Below are 24,971 nucleotides of genomic sequence, written 5' to 3'. Positions count from 1 at the left end.
AGGCCCCTGTAGTCAATACATGGTCGGAGCCCCCCATCCTTCTTGCCGACAAAGAAGAAGCCGGCACCAGCAGGTGAGGTGGAGGGTCGAATGAACCCAGAGACCAGGGCGTCCTTGAGGTATTCCTCCATGGCCTTGCGTTCTGGCTGAGAGAGGGAGAACAGTCTGCCCTGAGGAGGGGTAGTCCCAGGGAGCAAGTCGATGGCACAGTCGTAGGCACGGTGCGGAGGAAGAATGGCGGCCCTGCTTTTGCTAAAGACTTCTTTGAGGTCCCAGTACTCTGCGGGAACTTGAGATAACTCGGTGAGATCAGAAGGCTCGGCAGGAGACACAGGAGAGCTAGAGAGCAGACAAGAGGCATGGCATGCAGGACCCCATTCCACAACCTGGCTTGTTACCCAGTCTATACGAGGGTTGTGGCGGGTAAGCCAAGGAAGGCCTAGAATCACCGGGAACTCTGGTGAGTGAATAAGGTGCAGGGATATTTCTTCTTTGTGAGCTTGAGACTGGAGAAAGACTGGAGAAGTAACTTGGGTGACTCATCCGTCACCTAAAGCTTGGCCATCGAGGGCAGACACAGACAGTGGGATTTCAAGAAGAGCAGTCGGGACATTGATACTTTAGGTGAAGTGAACAGCCATAAAGTTTCCAGCCGCCCGGGAGTCTAACAAGGCTTGACAAGAGTGGACAGACTCACCCCAGGAGATAGAGACCGGGATGTAGACTCCTTGGCCAGGGAGTTCGGGAGAGAGGGTAGGCCCTGTCACAACCCTCCCTCGGCTGGATGGGGCGGTCCTTTTCCCAAGAGCTCGGGACATGATGCTCGGAAATGACCAGGCTTGCCTCCTTCTGCGCTCCCTCTCAGATGTGGAGAGACGAGTATGACCCACTTGCATGGGCTCTGGACAGTCACTGGAGGGGGTAGACGGGCTCCATGTTGAGGCAGTGAGGCCGGGGAGGCTCAGGACTTGGCGGCGGCCTCTAATCCTGTTGTCAAGACGAATAGCATGTGAGATCAGAGTTTCGAGGTCACTTGGGCATCCGATAGAGGCCAGGCCGTCTTTGATGGGGTCAGACAAACCATGGTGAAAGGCTGAAACCAGGGCAGCCTCGTTCCATCCGCTGACTGCTGCAAGCGTCCGGAACGATATGGCGTAGTCTGAGACACTTCCTCCTTGCCGGATGGACATGAGCTTTCTGGCTGCGTCTGTACTGATGTCCACCTGATCGAAGACCCGAAGCATCTCTTCTGTAAACAGTTCGAAATCAGAGCACTCGGGTCCCCGTCTCTGCCAGATAGCTGTTGCCTTACCAGCTAACAAGGTTATCACAAAGGCAATCTTGCGGCGATCCGTAGTGTAGCTCAAAGGTGAGTTGGCACTGGGTAAGGAACTCCCGGCACTCACCGTGCTTACCATCATACCTCTGTGGTGCAGGAAGGCTGGGTTCGCGAGGTGAAGGAGACAGCGTGGCAGGAGGCACTGAAGCGGGAGCCGGATGAGGAGATGTGGGCAGAGGAGTCAGCTGTGCCAGGGTTTTCCCAATTTGCTGAAGCAGTACCTCGTGGCGAGCAAGGGCCTCACATTGGCTTGCAAGCGTTCGTCTATGAGCGTCCATGGTCGCTCCGAAGCATGTCGAAGCTGCCATAATTCCCTGAAGGTTGGCCGGGTAGACAGTTGAAGCAGCCGAGTCGGTCATGACGGAGTCTTTCTGTTAGGGTTTTGCTGGGAATCGAACCCGGGTCGCTGGTGTAGTGATCCAGCAAACCCCCACTAGGCCACCAGGGGAATGACTCAAGTGCAGAGGCGTGAGGCGAAAGTAGAGTATCAAAAAAACAGTTTATTTACACTATATACACTATATACAATCCAGGGCAAAAAACAAAAAGTATAATCCAACGCTGAGAAGACAAAGGGAAAAAAATAAAAAATCCAACAATTCAAAGTCCAAAAAAAAGGAAAAGGCAAAAATGCAAAACGCTCAGAAGATCCAAAAGTACAAAGTTCAAAGAAAGCAAAAAATATCAAAAACACAAGGGCACAGGCAAGGTACATGGGACAGAGGAAACTAGCACTAGACAGCATAGGATAAAGACTCCGTGACTAGGGAACAAACAGAGGAGTATTTATACACAAAATAAATTGAACACAGGTGATGATAATAAAGACAAACAGGTAATCAACACAAACACAAAACACAGGAACAGTGGCGGCCTCTAGAGGCCAAAACAAACATGACAAGAAAAGGAAATAACAGCGGCCTCTAGAGGCCAAAACAGTCCCAGTCCTAACAGGATATTAAAATCTCCGACAACTAAAGCTTTGTCTAAGGAAATAACCAGATCTGAGATAAAATCTGCAAATTCAGGAAGAAACTCAGAATATGGCCCCAGGGGTCTGTAAATAATAAGTAACGGAATTAACTGGGTAGACCTATTTTTTGAGGCTACATACATTATATGAGTATGAAGAACTTCAAATGTATTAAATTTATAACCAAGGTTTTTGTTAATCCTAGATTATCCTTTTATCCTATTGGATAAAAAACCTAGATAATCATTATAAATAACCGCTACGCCTCCTCCTCTGCCAGTTAGACGAGGCTGGTGTATATAACTGTATCCAGGAGGACTGGCTTCATTTAATGCTATATATTCATTTGGCTTAATCCATGTTTCAGTCAAACAAAGTACATTAAACTCCTGATCAGTAATAAGTTCATTAACCATTAGTGCTTTAGATGTAAGAGATCTAATATTTAATAGCCCCACCTTTAGATCAAAGGCAGCAGCTGTACAGTCAGTATGATCTAATTTTATATTGATTAGGTTACTGGGACAAACTCTCTGAGTACTTCTACTTTTTTGTTGAGCTCGGGGAACAAATTTATATGATCATAGTCTTGTGAGATGGGATATCATCTGGGATTTTGAATGTTGTAATATAATAATGTAGCTTAGAATTGGTGTCTAAGTTTATTATAATGTAAGAAGAAGGCTCCGTCATACAAAATTCATATTGTATTTTATAAAGTTTGGAAGTTAATGTTTTGTAATGTCAGCAGTTATGATAATTTGGTTCTTCGATTTTGCTCCAAGTCTTAAACTCCAACAACTCAGTTCACCAAGGTAAGTTATAATTTGGTTTGGGTAACATTTTTAGATTATTATATGCTGAACTTGGCCATCGCATGCTGATCATATATTGATCCCAAGGCTTTATGCTTCTAGTTGGCATAATCGGAAATTTGTAGTCAGTTTGGCAGTGAAGTCCCAGTGACAAAGGGAGAGAAATAGATTTTATACAGTGAAATCCCTGTCAAACAAGGGCTGATGCACAACTCTACACTTATAGCAAAACTGATAAGGTCTCATACCATATTCATACCATCCTAACAACCAAACCTGTCATTCTGCCAGCAGCACATCATTCAACTCATTTTATAAGTGTAAAGTAAAACATCATTTAAAATGTCAATTATTTTAATTATGCAACACACACACACACACACACACACACATTCTCTTAGTCTCTCATAGATACACACACTGCCAGACATCATTAGTATAGTAATTTGCCCTGAATAACTGGCCTGCGGTTGGCAACAGCGGCGGAGTGGCCAGCGATGAGTGAAGTCGTTTTGCGAAGGCCGCGAGAGGGAGGGATGATGCCATCCTCATGGGCAGTGCGTGGCACTGAGCTGGCCCGTGTGGACACCAGCAGTCGCTCAGGGTGATCCTCGCTGCGGCTGCGACGCAGTCCACTCTGCCTGTGCTCACTAAAACTGCGGCCCCTTAGGCGGCTGATCAGGCTCTGGGAGACCACTTCATCAAAACGCTGCCGGTGCTTCTTGGGGATGAAGATCCTGATGAACATGATAGAGAAGAAGTAGAGACAAAAATAAGTGAACAGAGCAGGAATAACAGGGTCCCCAGAAGTCTCTCCACCAGAAGAGTCAAAATCACTGATGTGAGAGGGATGCAGAGCCATTTCAGCTGCGAGAGAGAGAGAGAGAGAGAGAGAGAGAGAGAGAGAGAGAATGAATACGTGGAGGCAGGACAAATGTTCACACATACCTCCTGAATGGAGGAGGAAGTGAGCAACAGCGAACAGTACCGCAGAGAAAGTCTGCTATTATTTTACAGCATGATGAAAGTAATAAATCTTTCCCTACAGCATTCAGGTAGAGAACTTGATGATGTTTATTAAATGCAGGGAAACTCACAAATTTGTCACTGGTGACAAGGACGAGATAAAAATAGCCCTACTTATTCCACATGGAAACTGATGGCAGTGTGTGGGGGTAGAAGAAAAAAAAGAAGAAGAAGAAGAAGAAGAACGTTATTCATCACGCGTACACATTCTCATTTATCAGCCTCAATACACAGCATCTCACCTAGGTAATTGCTAATTAAGTCTCATTAAGTCACAGAAAGAAAACAGGTTGTGGGACCTCTAAAAATGGATAATTTAATAGTATGACGTTTCCCCAGGCATGTCAGAAAGATACAAAATGATCAAACCGTGTCCTTTCTGTTGACTCTGGTACAAGGCTGACCTACAGTACCATTCAAAAAACTTTGGACAAACCTTCCAGTTCAATGGTTTTTCTTTAGTTTTATTAATTAAGTCACTTCATGTCTTAAAGTAATGATGGATGTTGTTTCTCTTTACTTAGTTGAGCACTTCTTGACATAATATGGATTACTGCAGTTGTGGAATCGGGCTATTTACTGTATTTTTATTATTTACTATTTACTGTTTGATCTCAAACTCGTTAAGAAATTGCACTAATTAACTTTTGACGAGGCCCATCTGTTAATTGAAAAGCATTCCAGGTGACGACCTCATGAAGCTGGTTAAGATAATGCCAAAAGTGTACAAAGTGTCATCAAGGTAAACACTGGCTACTTTGAAGAATCTAAAATATGAAACCTATTTTTTAACACTTTTTTTGTTTACGACACAATTCCATATATGTTCCATATTTAATTTCATAGTTCTGATGTCTTCAGTATTGTTCTACAATGTAGAAAATAGTCAAAAATACAGAAAACCAATGAATGAGTAGGTGTGTTCAAACTTTTGACTGGTACTGTACATGTGAAGTGGCCTGAGAAAACATCTCTATTTGGGGAAATTTTGACATTTTCTCTATATAGCTCTGAAAACTACAGATCATCCTGACTGAAAATACAGTGGTGTTTCTCTTTTACATGTGTCTCAATAATAAAGAAAATGAATGTAAGAAAGTAGGACTTCACTTGAAAGCGAAGAAGACAGCGTTCATGACTCTCACTGTGCCATCTCCACACGCCCCCCTTAAAACTGCTGAAGGACTAAACCTCAAAGAAGTAAATGACTTTAAATATCTCAGTGCCTGGGTGCAATCTTCTGAGCAAGATATAAAAATTAGAAAAGCACTGGCATGGAAAGCTCTGAATAAAATGAAAACTGTGTGGAAATCTAATTTATCCTGTAGTGTATAGCTGTAATTTTTCAATCAAAACAGTGCTGATATGGATAAGAAAGCTGGACTTTAACAAAACAACTTGAATAGTCACTAAATGGCACTTATACAAAAATGCTAAGAACAGTACTCAAAGTCAGATGGCAAGATCACATTCCAAATACAGTTCTGTACGGAGAACCACCATCTATTTGCAGCAAAATAGCAGTCAGGAGAATGGGTGTTGCTGATCACTGTCATCATCATTCTGAGATTGCAGCCAACAGAGCCTTACTGTGGGAACCCGTGCATGGTCGAATGCATGGTCAAACGTGAAGTGTCAGCCAGGTGTCAGTGCCGCCATTTTGAAAACTGTTTTCCAAAAGAAATATTGCACAAAAACGAGTTTAAATGACAATTACTGCCCACTTTTTTCAAACTTTCCTGATTGCTATCAAAACAAACAAAACTTCAGGCTTGATTACATCAGCATTCGAAAGAGGGCACACACGTCTTTTGACAATGTTGGAAGATGTTGGTCACTTTGATTTCCACTGTACGTTTTACTTCCGTCCTACGATGTCTCGCACAGGTCTCAACAAATCTCATTTACGGTCATTGCTTTGACATATGGACTGATATATTACATAGCATATTTCAAACACATAACTTGCTATAGCAGTGACAAAATAGCTATCAAAAATGCATTTCTATATTTAATAAAATGAGATAAATAGAATTTTGATAATAAAAAAAATTGACTTCAGTTCTCCTTTAAAGATTCCTTTTGAGGAATGGCTAGTAAAGTTGCTGCCTTATATCTCCAGTGTCTATGGTGCCATGAAATGGACTGGCATCCCATCCAGGATGTTTTGACACCTAATGGGATAAGCTCTGGATCTACCATAATCCTGTCCAGGATAAAACTGAAAGTGAGTGATTGATTCCATCCGACAGTAGTGCAAGTGCACCTCAGACATTTTGACAGACGGTAACAGCTAGCTTTCATTACTATAGCCTACAGTAATCCACACTCTGTCTTCCACTTTGTCCATCCATCCATTATCCATAACTGCTTATCCTGTACAGGGTTGCGGGCAAGCTGGAGCCTATCCCAGCTGACTATGGACGAGAGGTGGGGTACACCCTGGACAAGTTGCCAGATCAACACAGGGCTGACACATAGAGACAAACAACCATTCACATTCACACCTACGGTCAATTTAGAGCCACCAATTAGCCTAACCTGCATGTCTTTGGACTGTGGAGGAAACCCACGCAAACACAGGGAGAACATGCAAACTCCATACAGAAAGGCCCCCGTTGGCTACTGGGCTTGAACCCAGAATCTTCTTGCTGTGAGGCGACAGTGCTAACCACTACACCACCCGAGGTAAAACTATTTATTACATATCTGTCTATACACCGATCATGCCTGGATGTGGAAAAAGAAACAGACAAAAGTGAAGAACAATAGCAAAGAAATCACTTTTAAATAAACAGATTCAAAGCCAATTTGAATTTAATGATTTCTATACTGAGTGGTGTAGTGGTTAGCACTGTCGCCTCACAGCCAGAATGTTCTGGGTTCGAGCCCAGTGGCTGACAAGGCCCTTTTTGTGTGGAGTTTGCATGTTCTCCCTGTGTCTACATGGGTTTCCTCCGGGTGCTCCGGTTTCCCCCACAGTCCAAAGACATGCAGGTTAGGCTAATTGGTGGCTCTAAATTGACCGTAGGTGTGAATGTGAGTGTGAATGGTTGTTTGTCTCTGTGTGTCAGCCCTGCGATAACCTGGCGACTTGTCCAGGGTGTACCCCGCCTCTCACCCATAATCAGCTGGGATAGGCTCCAGCTTGCCTGCGACCCTGTACAGACTAAGTGGCTACAGATAATGGATGGATGGATTTCTATACTGAATAAGTGGAGAAGGGAAATAGGGTAAGCCACAGGTAGCTAGATATAATTATGTAATCATAAATTCACCCATGTCTCCATAGCATCAAGCAACCAATTCGTGAGCTATACCCATACATCAAAGTCTCTGGGTAGCACTGTTCATAATTAACACATTCAGAATGGCCTTCAGACCATTAAAGAAAGACAGAAAGAAACTGGGCTTCTTGTTCAAATGAATTCAATATTATATGAATAAATTGTACCTGCTCTCATGCTCCTTCATTACACTCCCTCAGCAATGGCTCCATTTGTTCCTTTCTACCTCCAGCTCTTATATAGAGCAAAGATGTCTACATAATGATTGAGCTGGGAAATAACACAAGCTGATTAAGGTGCAGGACTGTGCTTGCCATTCCTCAAGATTAAAATGTTTTGAGGAGGCAGAAGACAAAATGAAGCTTTATTGGAAGAAAATTCTGGTTATGGTGGTAGCTCAGAACTGTCGTAATGGAAATTCTGCAGAATTTCAGAATGAAAGTAGACTTGTGAAAGATGTGTACAAGTTAAAATATGCATGGAAGTTAAAATAAGGACTTGGTTATAAAGTACAAATCAAGTTAAAAAAAAGTTTGAGGCCAAATGTTTACATACACCTAGGATAAAGAATTATGATTTCAGTTTTTCACAATGACACACATTTCATGTTCCCGTGCATTTCTTTTGGCAAGTTAACTGGGTACATACTTTGTTCCTATCAGAGGTAATTTTACTTGCTTAAGACTACAAAGTGAAAGTACTTGAGTGGTCATCTCAAAGCCCTGACCTGAATCCCATAGAAAATTAATGGACTGAACTGAAAAGGTGTGGCTGAGCAAGGGGGCCTACAAACTTTACTGAGTTACATCAGTTACATCAGGAGGAATGGGGGAAAAAATCCTGGCAAACTATTGTGACAAGCTTGTGGAAGGCTACCTAAAGCATTTGATTCAAGTTAAGCAATTAAAAGGCAATACCACCAAATATTAACGAAATGTAAGTAATCTCTCTTCACTATAATTTTGAAATTCCTACAGAAATAAAATACAACCCCAAATCAGAAAAGGTTGGGACAGTATGCTGAAATTGAAATTAAAATTGAAATACTAATTTGTCTGACGACAGTAGACATTTCCACTGTGTGATGGTCCATCCCAGATGCCTCTGAACCCAGAGAAGTCAATGGCGCTTCTGGACACAGTTAACATAAGGTTTCCTTTTTGCACAGTCCAGTTTTAACTGGTATTTATGGATGTAACTCTGTATTGTGGTGTTTGACAAAGGTCTGCCAAAGTAATCCCAAGCCCATGTGGTTATATCAGCCATAGATGAATGATGGTTCTTGATGCAGTGCCGTCTGAGGGATCGGAGATCACAAGCATTCAGCTTAGGCTTGCGCCCTTGCCATTTATGCACCAAAATTCCTCCAGATTTCTTGAAACTTTTAAAGATATTATGTGTCATAGAAGGTGGAATACCCAAATCCCTTCATATTTTTCTTTGAGGACCATTGTTTTTAACAATTTCAAAAATTTGCTCTCAAATATGTTGACAAACTGGAGATCCTCGCCCCATCTTCGCTCCTCAAAGACTAGGCCTTTCCTGGATACTGATTTTGTACCAAATCATGATTATAATCACCTGTTGACATCATCTGTTTCAAATCACTCATCTCATCTCATTATCTGTAGCCGCTTTATCCTTCTACAGGGTCGCAGACAAGCTGGAGCCTATCCCAGCTGACTACGGGCGAAAGGCGGGGTACACCCTGGACAAGTCGCCAGGTCATCACAGGGCTGGCACATAGACACAGACAACCAGTCACACTCACATTCACACATACGGTCAATTTAGAGTCACCAGTTAACCTAACCTGCATGTCTTTGGACTGTGGGGGAAACCGGAGCACCCGGAGGAAACCCACGCGGACACGGGGAGAACATGCAAACTCCACACAGAAAGGCCCTCGCCGGCCACGGGGCTCGAACCCGGACCTTCTTGCTGTGAGGCAACAGTGCTAACCACTACACCACCATGTCGCCCTGTTTCAAATCACATAATTATTTAATTGTTTTACCTCATTACTAGCCCTCAACTGCCCCCATTCCAACTTTTTTTGGAATGTGTTGCAGGCTTGAAACATGGGAATGGAGGGATATTAAACAAATGAAATGAAGTTGACCACATAAAATATGAAATATCTTGGCTTCATACTGTCTGCAATGAAATAGAAGTCAAATTAAATTTAGAAATCACTGCTTTCTTTTTTTATTTGCATTTTCCATACTGTCCCAACTTTTTCTGATTTGAGATTGTAGACTTCATTCAGGAAATGTATGGTAATATGACATACACAGAGTTGTGGGAAATTGAGTTTGAATATCTTTAGGCTAGGTGTATGTAACCTTGCCTTCAACTGTGAATGTGATTTTTTTTTTTGTTTGAGAGAGAGAGAAACACTTTATATTTGTTTATAGCAAAAGTAATAACAGAACTGTCTCATGGACACTCTACAACATTAACTTAAATTATAAATTGTATTATGTGTAGTGGGGAACCACAGTGGTGTAGTGGTTAGCGCTGTCGCCTCACAGCAAGAAGGTCTGGGTTTGAGCCCCGTGGCTGGCGAGGTCCTTTCTGTGTGGAGTTTGCATGTTCTCCCCGTGTCCGCGTGGGTTTCCTCCGGGTGCTCCCACAGTCCAAAGACATGCAGGTTAGGTTAACTGGTGACTCTAAATTGACCGTAGGTGTGAGTGTGAATGGTTGTCTGTGTCTATGTGTCAGCCCTGTGATGACCTGGCAACTTGTCCAGGGTGTATCCTGCCTTTTGCCCGTAGTCAGCTGGGATAGGCTCCAGCTTGCCTGCGACCCTGTAGAACAGGATAAAGCGGCTAGAGATGATATGAGAAATAAACATTTATTTTCCTATTTTTTAAAAATCAATCTTAAATATTCCTTTTGTAAAATAAAAAAAACCTTGTTTCATTTTCTTAACCAACAATATATATTCACATTTGCAAAGGTTTGAGTAAACTATAATAGCCTATTAACTAAAATATTCATTTTATTAAAATGAAAAACATTAATAAGGAAATAGGCCTTTTCTTAATGACCATTTATTTCTGATGTGTATTTCATCATGTTTTCAACATGATGCCATGTTATTTCTTAATAACCATGTGTGAAGGCTGTAGTCAGGAGTAAACAGAAAACAACTACTCCCTTCTCTTTTCTTTTGCTTTCGGCAGTCTGTAAAAAAAGAGCTCCGATTTCTTGTTAAATTTATTTGTACAGTCAATTGCACAACAGCTCTTTCCCATCTTAGATCCATTTTTGTTTCTTCTTGTGGCATTAGAGCTGTATTACTTCTGTCTAGGGCGAAGTCACATGTATTCCCACTACTTTACATTATTACACAGTCTGCTGTCTAAACAATGCATTTACATCTAGAAAAGCTAAGAGATTATGCAGCCTAATGTTAATCGCAATTCATTTTTTTATTTCATCAATTTGAATCGTCATAAATTTGTATCACAATTTATCATCACAGGATATATTGTTTCATGCCTAGTAGTGAATTAATAAATTAAAAATTAAATTGTGCTATGGTATCAGAGTAATATTTTGGAACATGATGCTATTAGAAAATAATCATCTCTGGGGTGGTAAAGGTAACTGTAAAGGTAACTACAGATTTGGTGAATAACAAACACACTGGACTTGAAGTACTGGGGAAGATGGATGCATTTTAACAGCCTAAAATAAAACTTTCGTCATCACTGACAGGCCATAGTATCTTTAGTTTGTGTAACCTGAAAAGCAGTTTTTAATTATCAAGCATGTTCATGCCTTTCCAGTGGCCGTGCATCCCAGCAGGCCATGTGTGCAGCAGGATATCAAACAGTTTAACATGGAGTCCCACTGTGATCCACTGAGCACAAGTTAGATAGCAAATGGCCCAGCTAGTCATTTCCATGGCAACAGAGTGATCGGCTCAGGGAAATGGGAGTTAGAGTTTGTGTTTGTGAATTGCTGCAGTTCTGGCAGCCTGTTATTTATGCACTACCGGGATAAATGGCAGTGAAACTCACTGCCACCTACAGGAAGGAAAATGATTAACCACCAAGTGTATAAATGCAGTTATACACATCTGGCACACTGATTTTTTTAATAGACTGCAAATCAGTCAAAACATATCAGTATTTTTTTAATTACTACAGCAGTTGGTTTGATATTTATTATATTCAAATAAAACTCATAAGATCCCAGGTTATCATCTGAAATTATTTAATTAGAATTGTTTTAGTACAGGGCGGCATGGTGGTGTAGTGGTTAGCACTGTTGCCTCACAACAAGAAGGTCCTGGGTTTGAGCCTAGCGGCCGGCGAAGGCCTTTCTATGTGGAGTTTGCATGTTCTCCCCGTGTCTGCATGGGTTTCCTCCAGGTGCTTCGGTTTCCCCCACAGTCCAAAGACATGCAGGTTAGGCTAATTGGTGGCTCTAAATTGACCGTAACTGTGAATGGTTGTTTGTCTCTGTATCAGCCCTGCGATGACCTGGCAACTTGTCCAGGGTGTACCCCGCCTCTCGCCCATAGTCAGCTGGGATAGGCTCCAGCTTGCCTGCGACCCTGTAGAACAGGATAAGCAGCTACAGATAATGGATGGATGGATGTTTTAATACACCTTATACACAGTCTATGCCTCAAACAAAATTGTTAATTATGAGAATTGGTAACATCAGGGTAGGAATAGTGAGCTTGATGCATGTGTTTCTGTCTGTGTTTGGCTTTGATATAACCATATTCACTAGTTACTCTCATCCATCTAACAATTCTTTCCACTCTGCATTCCAGTAGCCCTTTGCTTGATCTTTTTCCAAAGAGCTATAAGCCCTCATCCTGAGCAGAGTTAGAGCAGTAAATCTGGGCCAGAACACGGCACCTGCACTTGTGCTCAGATGTACAACATTGTGCCAAAAAGCCATGTGAGGCATTCCAGGAGCTGAGAAACTAAAAACAGGCGTGACGGCTACTTTTTGTGCATTTGATATACTGTAAATGGATGTATAAAAGGAAACAATGTAGGCATGATACTTAGGTCTGCTTATGAAGGAATACTTGTACAACACCACTAAGACCACATTCAAAATATCTATTAAAACATCAAAAAGAATGTCTCAATACTGTATTCACACTTAAAAATTCCTAAGTTGCTCTTGAGCAGAGCTAAGCCCAGATTATTCTTGTTTAACTTTCATTTACACTGGAATGCCCTCAATTAGAAGGAGGTCACAGAAGGACTAAAATTAACCAAAAACTGGGGTTTGCAGATCGAGGACACACTACTCATAGGAGTGAATGACAAGTGAGATGAACAACTTATTAAGGAAAAATCTCAATCGCAACTACCATACGATGGCTACGGAGTGCTTAGTTATAAAACCCATTATTGAATCTTAATTACTGGCAGGTAAGCATAGCATTGCCATAGTCACTCCAGTTATGATCTGTGCACAGGGAAACCAAATCACAGAAGAGGAAGCACAATGTATCCAGTTAAAGTAAGAGATAGTGGTTGAAAAAGTAGCGTGTGTATAGAATAGAAATAAGGACAGATATATAATGTCAAGTTGCTGTGTTTATTGTAAACATGCACTCACTGTCCAAATAACTTTAACATACAGTATATCACAACTTCATTTCTCAACAACTGTAGAAGAAGAAAAAAAAAATCAAATTGGCAATGAACATTTATTCCAATAGATACCTCTTACCGAAAGTGCTTGGAGAAACTTCTGTCCCTCCCCATGTTTCTCAGCTCATCACTCAGCATCAACTGAGAAGACTAACAGTGTAGATTCCCATAAATTATTAATCCCTGAGCAAAAACACCTTGAGAAGAGCCGGATATAGCAGATCTCTAAAGTCCAAGCATGTCTGTCTCAGTACAGGTGTATCAAGCAGCATCATGTTGAAAACCATCAACTATATAGTTACTGAAGCCTCAAAGTACATCAGAGGTCACAACAACTTTCCAACTGTCAGCCATATTAGGTTCAGATATCCAGACACTCCAAAGTGTATGCCATGGGGAATTCAGGTCTTGCTGCAGATCTTCGCCCTCTATCTCAGATCAACTGCCACCCACCGAGGACCAAGTCGTGAGGTGTGTTTGCGACTGCCTAGAAGTTGGAGCGAGAGAAATGAAAGGAGGAGAGAAGCAGGCAAGGAGGGAGAGAAAAGCAAGAGGAGTGCGAGGAACTCCCTGAAGAATTTCGCAGGCAGGTCAGCACGTGGGATATCCAATAAAAGAAGAAAAAATGTGATGACAAAAGTATGAATATCCATAATTGAAAACGTCAGCACAACAAATGTCCTGCTAGAAGTCATCCAAACACCAGGCAATATCAAATCAGCACAATGGTGATCAGTTCAGTGGCTTGCAGAACCCAAGTCAAATTAGTGATACGCAGAGAAACCCCAATCCACGCTTCTGAATCACTACAAAGCCTTCTTTGAAAGATGCAGGTAAAAATCCCCATTCTGAATATAGACACTTTGAGAGAAACTTCGGCTTCTGTATGCTGCCATGTGGATTTTGTGCAAACTTGTAGTGCGTCATGAACCAAAAAGCATTTATTAAAGGAACTAGGCTGCTTAAAAATAGTGGGCACCCTGAGGGAGACCTGCACAGATTTGCAGGAACAGAAAAGCACACAACTGGTCACATTTTTAAGGGGAAAATAGCTAACGTAAGCTGATGGATTTTTGATTGCTGACCATAATGGGTGGATGAAAGTGATTGTGTTATTAAACTATAATGTCAATTTCAGCAACATAAGGTTGGATACATTTCTATGCCTCTTAGAACAAATATTTTTAAAAATCAGGGTATTTAATCTACTTCTTTAACAGAAAACTTTGACATTTATTATATTCTACTTATTTTTATCAATAATAATTTATGGGGTGCCATTCATATATATATATGAATCCCTTTTTTAACATTTGAAGCCATTGTGATACATTTAGATAGTGATTCATGTGAAATAACAGTTTGAAGTTTCGGTGTAAATTTTAAATATAAATCTAAATGTTAAATGTACATCTAAATACTAAATGCAAATCCAAATCTTAAAAAAAAAAACAAAAAAAAAAAAACAGAAAGCAGAGTCGGTAACCAGACTAACACAAAACATAGAGCAAGGCCAGGAAATGGGGGGTTATAACCTGAATACTTTGCAAAGTCTTAGTGCAAGGAGGAGTCCTTTTATGAGCATGCTAATTGCACTCAAAACATCAACAGGTGATTCCAATAAATATTCCTTGCCGTAAGCGCTGCGCACTCACTCCAAATACAAATGCATGTGGGTGCAAGCAACTGCTCGAGGCTTGCCAAGCTCAAGTGTGCACAGACATGACAGAATCCCCCTAAAGAGCTCCCTCTGGGAGCCAAAAACCTCTTTGTTCAGCCCCAAAGCTAAGGACCTGGCACTGGACAACATCCCCTCAGAGCTCCACTCAGGCTCTGGACAAATGTGACACCGGAACTTGGGCTTAGGCAGAGGCAGTCAGTCCTTGAATGGGGCAAAGACTCAGGTGGAGGCTTTGGTTTGGGCTTGGACACAAACATGGACAGGAGAGTGGTAGGGGACTTAGGCATAGACATGGGCTTAGGTAAACACATAGGTAAAGCACGAAATGGTCTCACACCACAGTGCCTGAGTGAACTTCTGCTCCTCTATGACCCACCACGCCTACTTAGATCAAAAGGTGCAGGCTATCTGCTGGTACCTCGTATAGTGAAGGCTACATCAGGGGGCAGAGCCTTTTCTTACAAAGCCCCACAATTATGGAACAGCCTTCCAAGTAATGTTCAGGAATCAGACACAGTCTCAGCATTTAAGTCTAGGCTGAAAACATATCTGTTTAGTCAAGCCTTTTGTTAACGGTGTTTATAAGGTAAAGGTGTAGATCTGGAGGGTCCTCAGACATAGTGTGTTTCGGTAAACTGGGATGTATGGATGCTGTCAGTCCCCACTCGCTTGCTCACTCGAGTTTGTTGATGGTGTAGTGGCTGGCTGCTTTATGTCCCGGAGCTCCCTCATGCCTGTGTTACCTTCTGGCTCTCCCCTTTTAGTTATGCTGTAATAGTTAGTTGCCAGAGTCCCTGCTTGTACTCGGTGCAATATGTATACTGTTCCTACTTATTCAGGTGACATTGGGCATACCTAACAACCTGCGTTTTCTTTCCCTCCCCTCCCCCCCTTCTCCTCCCAAATCTGTCCCTCTGAGTTACATGGAGTCAACAGGAAATCTTTTGGTGGAGAGGGTGGAGACCTCGACTGGCTATTGTAGCCTGCAGGGAATCGGCTGTCGGACGTTCTGTCGCATGTCCCAGACCCGGTGAAATGTAGCTGAATTGTCTTGGCCAGCCGTAAGGGTCCCATCTGTATCTCATCATTGCTGAGGAGTGTGCTCCCATCACCCAATCAAGCATCCAGCCAGAGCAGGTCATGATATTTTTTTTAACCATATTAACATGCCATTGTTGTGTGTTATGCCTGATGTCAAGACTCTCGTCTCTGTGAGCCTACCACACAGATTTAGTACTTGTCATTTTTAGGGCATACGTAACATGTGTTTTCTTTCTCTCTCTCTTCCCCCCCCCATCTGTCCCTCTGAGTTACATGTTGGTCCTGGGATTGAGATGCTGGCCTCTTCTGCCCCTCAGACCTGCTTGATCCATCCTGGTGCCCTGTGTCTGGTCGGAGTCTTATCGCATCGCTCCTGTGAAGGATGGCCCCATGAGGACAGTTGAGGGTTATACCTGGAGGATGCTCTGGACTCTTACAGTAATGCTTTTATGGCTGAGGACTACAGTTGACTTGCTAACTTTAGGACTGCAGTCATCATGAACAGTTTTGCACTCAAGTTTCCATCAATGAAGATAACAATCAACGAAACTGTCTTCATGTTAAAATTGTTAATGTTATAGTCATGCTGTCTGTTGTTGCCCAAATGAGGATGGGTTCCCTTTTGAGTCTGGTTCCTCTCGAGGTTTCTTCCTCATGTCATCTGAGGGAGTTTTTCCTTGCCACCGTCGCCACAGGCTTGCTCATTGGGGATAGATTAGGGATAAAATTAGCTCATGTTTTAAGTCGTTCAAATTCTGTAAAGCTGCTTTGCAACAATGTTTATTGTTAAAAGCGCTGTACAAATAAACTTGACTTGACATGAGCATGGACTCTGACATAGGTCCGGACATAGGTTCAGGCATAGATTTGGGCATTGACATGGGCTCAGGCATAGACTTGTGCATGGACTTGGGCTCAGGCATAGACTTTGGTATGGATGTGGGCTCAGGCACAGACATGGGTTCAGGCATCAACATGAGCCTGACTATGGGCATGGACTCAGGTGTCAGCATGGGTATGGGCTCAGATGTGGACCTGGGCTTGAGCATGGGCATGGACCCTGGCATCAGCATGGGCATGAACTTGGAAATGGGCTTGGATTCAAGCATGGACTCAGAGACAGGTCTAGGCTTTGTTTGAGTGATGGTCTCACCTTTGCTGAAGTCCGGCGGTGGAGTGATGGCGTCATCCTCCCTGCAACCCAGTAGCAGAGCAACGGTCTCGTCCTCGCTGAAGCCCAGAGGCAGAGTGACGATCTCGTCCTCCTTGCATCCTGGCGGTAGAGCGACGGTCTTGTCCTCACTGTAGAGTGATGATATCTTTGAAGCTAGGCAGAGGAGCAAAGAGCTCATCCCTGCTGAAACCTGGAGCAGAGGCGGCCCTGTCAGCTTCTGGGGCGAGAAGTGAAGCGGACCCCCCGATTTCTAGAGGGTCCTTCTGGAACCAGGATTTGAGCATCGTCCCAAATGACTTGGAGCTTCTGAGGAATGGGTGTTCCACTATGAGTAGACTTTTGACCTACTGGTGTCAAAATTAATCTCAGCATCAAAATTAATCTTGGCATCAAAAGCCTCAACTTGTGTACTAGATCCCTTACCTACACGTCTATTCAAACAGATAAGTAATTGAACCACTTCTAAAAATAATAAATTCTTCTCTTAGGATTGGCTATGTACCCAAGTCCTTTAAACTAGCGGTTATCAAACCCCTGATTAAAAAAACCTGACCTTGATCCCTGTCAGCTGTCCAATTATCGGCCAATATCAAACCTCCCCTTTATCTCCAAGATCCTTGAAAACGCTGTAGCACAGCAGTTATGCTCATATTTACATAGGAATAATATCCATGAAATGTATCAGTCAGGATTTAGACCTAATCATAGCACAGAGACAGCTTTGGTTAAAGTAGTAAACGACCTACTGTTGGCATCTGATCAGGGCTGTGTCTCGCTGCTTGTGTTGCTTGACTTTAGTGCAGCATTTGATACCATTGATCATTCCATTCTTCTGGATAGACTAGAAAATGTTGTGGGAGTTAAGGGAACAGCCCTCTCCTGGTTCAGGTCTTATTTAACTGATCGCTATCAGTATGTTGATGTAAATGGTGATTCTTTTAGACATACTGAGGTAAAGTTTGGTGTTCCACAAGGTTCTGTCTTGGGTCCACTGCTTTTTTCTTTACCTCTGGGTGATATTATTCGTAAACATTGTATTAGTTTCCACTGTTATGCTGATGACGCACAGTTGTATGTTTCTGCAAAACCTGATGAGAGACACCAGCTTAATAGAATTGAGGAATGTGTGAAGGACATTAGACACTGGATGCTTATTAACTTCCTTCTGCTTAACTCTGACAATACTGAAGTACTTGTACTAGGACCACATGCAGCTAGAAGTAAGTTTTCTGATTACACAGTAACTCTGGATGGCCTTTCTGTTTCTTCACGTGCAGCAGTAAAAGACCTTGGAGTGATTATTGACCCCAGTCTTTCATTCAAAACTCACATTGATAACATTATCTGGATAGCTTTCTTTCATCTCAGAAACATTGCTGAGATAAGAAATTTAATGTCACTACATGACGCAGAAAAACTAGTTCATGCTTTTGTTACCTCCAGGTTGGATTATTATAATGCCTTACTGTCTGGATGTTCCAATAAGTGCATAAACAAGCTCCAGTAAGTTCAAAATGCAGCAGCAAGAGTCCTTACTAGAACTAGAAAATATGACCACATCACCCCTGTTTTATCCACACTGCATTGGCTCCCAATCAAATTTCGTATTGATTATAAAATACTACTATTGACCTTTAAAGCACTGAATGGTCTCGCACCACAGTACCTGAGTGAACTTCTGGTCCTCTATGACCCACCATGCCTACTTAGATCAAAAGGTGCAGGCTATCTGCTGGTACCTCGTATAGTAAAGGCTACATCAGGGGGCAGAGCCTTTTCTTACAAAGCCCCACAGTTATGGAACAGCCTTCCAAGTAGTGTTCGGGAATCAGACACAGTCTCAGCATTTAAGTCTAGGCTGAAAACATACCTGTTTAGTCAAGCCTTTTGTTAATGGTGTTTATGAGGTAAAGGTGTAGATCTGGAGGGTCCTCAGACATAAAGTGTTTTGGTAAACTGGGATGTATAGATGCTGTCAGTCCCCACTTGCTTGCTCACTTGAGTTTGTTGACGGTGTAGTGGCTGGCTGCTTTATGTCCCGGGGCTCCCTCATGCCTGTGTTACCTTCTGGCTCTCCCCTTTTAGTTATGCTGTCATAGTTAGTTGCCAGAGTCCCTGCTTGTACTCAATGCAATATATATATATATATATATATATATATATATATATATATATATATATATATATATATATATATATATATACACACACACACACACACTGTTCCTACTTATTCAGGTGACATTGGGCAACCTAACCAAATCTGGGATTGAGATGCTGGCCTCTTCTGCTCCTCGGACCTGCCTGGTCCATCCTGGTGCCCTGTGTCTGGTTGGAGTCTCATCGCATCGCTCCTGTGGAGGGCCTGGAGAATGCTCTGGACTCTTGCAGTGGTGTTTTTGTGGCTGGGGACTGCAGTTGACTTGCTGACTTTAGGACTGCAGTTGACTTGCTGACTTTGGGACTGCGGTTATCATGAACAGTTTTGCACTCGGGTTTCCGTTGGTGGGGGGTTTATAGCATCAACGAAGCTGACTTTGTTAGGACTGTTAATGTTATAGTCATGTTGTCTGTTGTTGCCCGGATGGGGATGGGTTCCCTTTTGAGTCTGGTTCCTCTCGAGGTTTCTTCCTCGTGTCGTCTGAGGGAGTTTTTCCTTGCCACCGTCGCCACAGGCGTGCTCATTGGGGATAGATTGGGGATAAAATTAGCTCATATTTTAAGTTGTTCAAATTCTGTAAAGCTGCTTTGCGACAATGTTTATTGTCAAAAGCGCTATACAAATAAACTTGACTTGACTGGTGTGCTGGTCTAGTGAGCCAATAAATGTATGCAGTCTACCCACAAGCTCTCAGGAGGTTTGGGTTCCACCAAGTCTTCATAAAAGAGACTGCACTGCAGCAAAAATCTGTTGGGCAAATCCTCCACCCCGTCGTATGGAGCTGGTATGTCCGGCCCTAGCGGCTGGAGGAACTACACTGATTCCAGCTGAGGAACGGAAACCCTGGCGAGGTGCTGTGCAGAACGCCTGCTCTCTTCTGCTACATCCATAGTGTAGGCGAAGTATTCTGTTATAAATGGGGGTTACAAACATCTGTAACTGCAGGAAGGTGTTTATTGACAGGCTTGCACAAAACCATAGGGCAAACAATAGACAAAAGCATGAAGCAAGAGAAGAGTCATAAACAAAATGGAAAGCAAGAGTTGGTCACCAGCATAACACAAAACATAGAGCAAGGCTAGGGAACAGGGGGTTATAATGTGAATACCTCATGAAGTCTTAGTGCAAAGAGGAATCCTTTTATGAGCATGCTGATTGCACTCAAAACAGCAACAGGTAATTCTAATAATTGGTCCTTGCCATGAGCACAGTGCACTCATTCCAAATACAAATGTGTGTGGCCATGAGCAACCGCTTGAGACTCACCAAGCATGAGCTCGCACAGATGTGACATCACCATTCACACTCAAATCTATGGGCAATTTAGAGTGGCTAGTTGACCCAATCTGTATGTCTTAGGGAAGCCATGGCCGAATCGTTAGAGAAGCAGCTTTGGGACAAAAAGGTTGCCAGTTCAATTCCCTGGACCAGCAGGAATGGCTGAAGTGCTCTTGAGCAAGGCACCTAACCCCCAACTGCTCCTTGTGTTGCTCTGGGTATGTTGTATGTCACTCTAGATAAGAGCATCTGCTAATTGCCATTAATGTGATGTAATGTAATGTCTTTGGACTGTGGGAGGAAACCGGAGTACCTAGAGAAAACAGACACAGGCAGAACACACAAACCCTACACAGAAAGGCCTTGGTTTGCTGTGAGGTCTGAAGCCAGAACCTTCTTGCTATGAGGCTAACCACTGCACTGACAATTAATATAAATTTGAACTATACAAATTAAAATGTTAAGTAGAAATGTTAATCTTAAAAATATATCTGACCCCTCCCCCCCCCCCAAAAAAAAAACAAAAACACCTTGCTTATAGTATATAGTGGTGCTTGAAAGTTTGTGAACCCTTTAGAATTTTCTACAACCCCGATTCCAAAAAAGTTGGGACAAAGTACAAACTGTAAATAAAAACGGAATGCAATAATTTACAAATCTCAAAAACTGATATTGTATTCACAATAGAACATAAACAACATATCAAATGTCGAAAGTGAGATATTTTGAAATTTCATGCCAAATATTGGCTCATTTGACGTTTCATGACAGCAACACATCTCAAAAAAGTTGGGACAGGGGCAATAAGAGGCTGGAAAAGTTAAAGGCACAAAAAAGGAGCAGCTGGAGGACCAAATTGCAACTCATTAGGTCAATTGGCAATAGGTCATTAACATGACTGGGTATAAAAAGAGCATCTTGGAGTGGCAGCGGCTCTCAGAAGTAAAGATGGGAAGAGGATCACCAATCCCCCTAATTCTGCGCCAACAAATAGTGGAGCAATATCATAAAGGAGTTCGACAGTGTAAAATTGCAAATAGTTTGAACATATCATCTACAGTGCATAATATCATCAAAAGATTCAGAGAATCTGGAAGAATCTCTGTGTGTAAGGGTCAAGGCCGGAAAACCATACTGGGTGCCCGTGATCTTCAGGCCCTTAGACGGCACTGCATCACATACAGGCATGCTTCTGTATTGGAAATCACAAAATGGGCTCAGGAATATTTCCAGAGAACATTATCTGTGAACACAATGCACCGTGCCATCCGCCGTTGCCAGCTAAAACTCTATAGTTCAAAGAAGAAGCCATATCTAAACATGATCCAGAAGCGCAGACATCTTCTCTGGGCCAAGGCTCATTTAAAATGGACTGTGGCAAAGTGGAAAACTGTTCTGTGGTCAGACGAATCAAAATTTGAAGTTCTTTATGGAAATCAGGGATGCCGTGTCATTCGGACTAAAGAGGAGAAGGACAACCCAAGTTGTCATCAGTGCTCAGTTCAGAAGCCTGCATCTCTGATGGTATGGGGTTGCATTAGTGCGTGTGGCATGGGCAACTTACATATCTGGAAAGACACCATCAATGCTGAAAGGTATATCCAGGTTCTAGAGCAACATATGCTCCCATCCAGACGACATCTCTTTCAGGGAAGACCTTGCATTTTCCAACATGACAATGCCAAACCACATACTGCATCAATTACAGCATCATGGCTGTGTAGAAGAAGGGTCCGGGTACTGAACTGGCCAGCCTGCAGTCCAGATCTTTCACCCATAGAAAACATTTGGCACATCATAAAATGGAAGACACAACAAAAAAGACCTAAGACAGTTGAGCAACTAGAATCCTACATTAGACAAGAATGGGTTAACATTCCTATCCCTAAACTTGAGCAACTTGTCTCTTCAGTCCCCAGACGTTTACAGACTGTTGTAAAGAGAAAAGGGGATGTCTCACAGTGGTAAACATGGCCCAACTTTTTTGAGATGTGTTGTTGTCATGAAATTTAAAATCACCTAATTTTTCTCTTTAAATGATACATTTTCTCAGTTTAAACATTTGATATGTCATCTATGTTCTATTCTGAATAAAACATGGAATTTTGAAACTTCCACATTATTGCATTCCATTTTTATTTACAATTTGTACTTTGTCCCAACTTTTTTGGAATCGGGGTTGTACATTTCTGCATTAATATGACCTAAAACATCATCAGATTTTCACACAAGTCCTAAAAGTAGATAAAGAGAACCCAGTTAAACAAATGAGACAAAAATATTATACTTGGTCATTTATTTATTGAGGAAAATGATCCAATTATTACATATCTGTGAGTGGCAAAAGTATGTCAACCTCTAGGATTAGCAGTTAATCTGAAGGTGAAATTAGAGTCAGATGTTTTCAATCAATGGGATGACAATAAAGCTGAGGCTCCAAGTCTCCTGATAAATCGGGAGATCTCCCGTCATTTGGCACTTTTCTAAAAAAAAATCTCCTGATCTCCTGATATGTGAAAAAAAAATCCTCCCAACATTTCGTTGACTGAAATCGAAAATTTTTATGCAGTTTTTTTCCGTGGAAGGTGATTGTAGCACCACTCGATCGTCGGTTACTATTTTCGCCATAAGAGGTCACCTCACCTAGTCTAGTTCCCGCCTTCCACCAGAAGTAAATCTGTGTACTTTCAGTTTTCTGTGGCCGGCAGCATTTTTTGCATTGACCAATGAAAAGGAGTAAATTATGGATGCCAAAATGACAAAATACAGAACCTGATGGCTCTCAGCTGCCTAAGAAGTCAACAAAGTACTTGTCAAAGTATCAGTCGAGTTGGAAAACAGAGTATCCATGGGTCAGAGTGAGCAAGAAAGGACTGATGTTTGCCGATTGTGTTTATTCATCATCATCATCATCATCATCATTTCCCTCTTGGCATGAGATCGGCCTAGGGGCGCGGCTGCTTGGACAGGAGAACCTCATCTCCAACATCCGCTTGAAGTCTTGTTTGTTCATCATAGTTTTTAGGGCCTGATGTTTGTTGACCCCAAGCAGTTCCTCAACCTTCTTCCAGTTCCTTCTCTTGTCGAACAAGACAACTTTCTGGATGGCATCGTTAGCCATTCTGCACACGTGTGCTATATACTTCAGATACTGAATGTGGCAAAAATCATCAATAGGTCGTGATTGGGTAATTTGATGGAGCTTTGTACTGGAGATCTTGAAGGCCCAATCCAAGTCCCTGTCAACTAGGGATGCAGGGTCAGTTCCCTTCTTACATTGGCCTTTGGGTGGTGCATTTTTCCTTGCATAGCCCCCAGTGATCATTTTTTGAAGGAGCCCATTCCAGATAGCATTCAGTTTCTGGAGTTCAGCACCTGATAGTTCCCCCGTCTGCACACTGTACAATAGGCGGGACCACACACAAGTAGTCAAGATCTTCATGTGAGTGTTGAGGTGGATTTCGCGGTCAGTCAGCATGTGCTTCAGCTCAATCCATTTTTCAAACGCTGATGCAATCCTGTGATGCAAAAACGTCAATGACTTCCCAGTGTTGGTAATGAGATGGCCAAGATAGAGGAACTGCCTCACATTCTTTATTTCTACGTTGTTTACCATCAGTAGGCTTGTTCTAGATTGTATGCTTGCATCATCATTAAAGGCCATTGTCTCCATCTTCTTATGTGACATCTGTAGACCAAATCTCGAGAAAGCGTTGTCATATAGTATCTCTAAGATCTTCTTTAGCTCATCCAGGTTCTCAGAGAACACTGCAGTATTGTCAGCGTACATGAGTTCTAATATTCTGGTCACACCATATGATATCTTAGTGCGAAGTTCTCGGGGAGACACTTCATATGGTATAACAAACCCAATCTGTGCTCCAGCCTCTGGGAATTGGCTTTTGATTTCATGGTATGCACATCTCATGACAAAGTCCATATACACATTGAATATGCTTGGACTTTCAAGAGCACCTTGGCGACACCCGACATAAGTGTTGAAATAGTGGTTGGCGCCTTTTATGCAGGCCATTGTGCCAGTGTACAGAGCTTTAAGAATGGAGATCAGTTTAGGGCACCAAAGACGGATCTCCAGGACACGAAAGAGCGCATCACATGGTAACCAGTCATACGCTGCCTTAAAGTCGATAAAGCAAACAAAGAGTGGGTTACGTTCTTTCTCTAGTATATGTCGTACAATGCGGATTGCATCGCAGGTGGATCGATTGCGTCTGAATCCAAACTGCGTAGGCAGTAGGATGTGTTCATAAACTGGCCTTACTCTTTGGACAACAACCATGGATGATAGCTTCGACAGTGTTGTGATGATAGACAGACCCCGGTAGTTTTCCGCTAGGGATCTCGACCCCTTCTTATGAAGGCACATGATTGAAAAAAGCAGCCATCCTCTAGGGACCATCACACATGCCCATATCGATGCCATCAGCAGAACTAGATAGAGAAGGAGCTGTTTTGAGTAAGAGTATTTGAGTTGTTCGCTAAATACTCCGTCAGTTCCCTGGCACCTGCCATTTTTGAACTTAGACATGCAGTCCTCTA

At 42.4% G+C, this 24,971-nt stretch overlaps 1 protein-coding gene across 1 annotated transcript in view; it reads right to left on the bottom strand.

Annotated features, from left to right (window-relative positions):
- grid2ipa (glutamate receptor, ionotropic, delta 2 (Grid2) interacting protein, a) overlaps positions 1–24,971 on the bottom strand; it is an 85,572-nt gene that overhangs the window by 34,824 nt on the left and 25,777 nt on the right. Inside the window, exon 6 of the mRNA XM_060902597.1 lies at positions 3,592–3,864. Coding sequence (XP_060758580.1) covers positions 3,592–3,864 — 273 coding nt within the window. The remainder of the gene's footprint in view (positions 1–3,591; positions 3,865–24,971) is intronic.

Source organism: Neoarius graeffei, chromosome 20 (genome assembly GCF_027579695.1).
Source record: "Neoarius graeffei isolate fNeoGra1 chromosome 20, fNeoGra1.pri, whole genome shotgun sequence".
Lineage (NCBI taxonomy): Eukaryota > Metazoa > Chordata > Actinopteri > Siluriformes > Ariidae > Neoarius > Neoarius graeffei.
The sequence above is the reverse complement of the archived record's forward strand: the minus strand, read 5'-3'. Positions and strand labels throughout refer to the sequence as shown.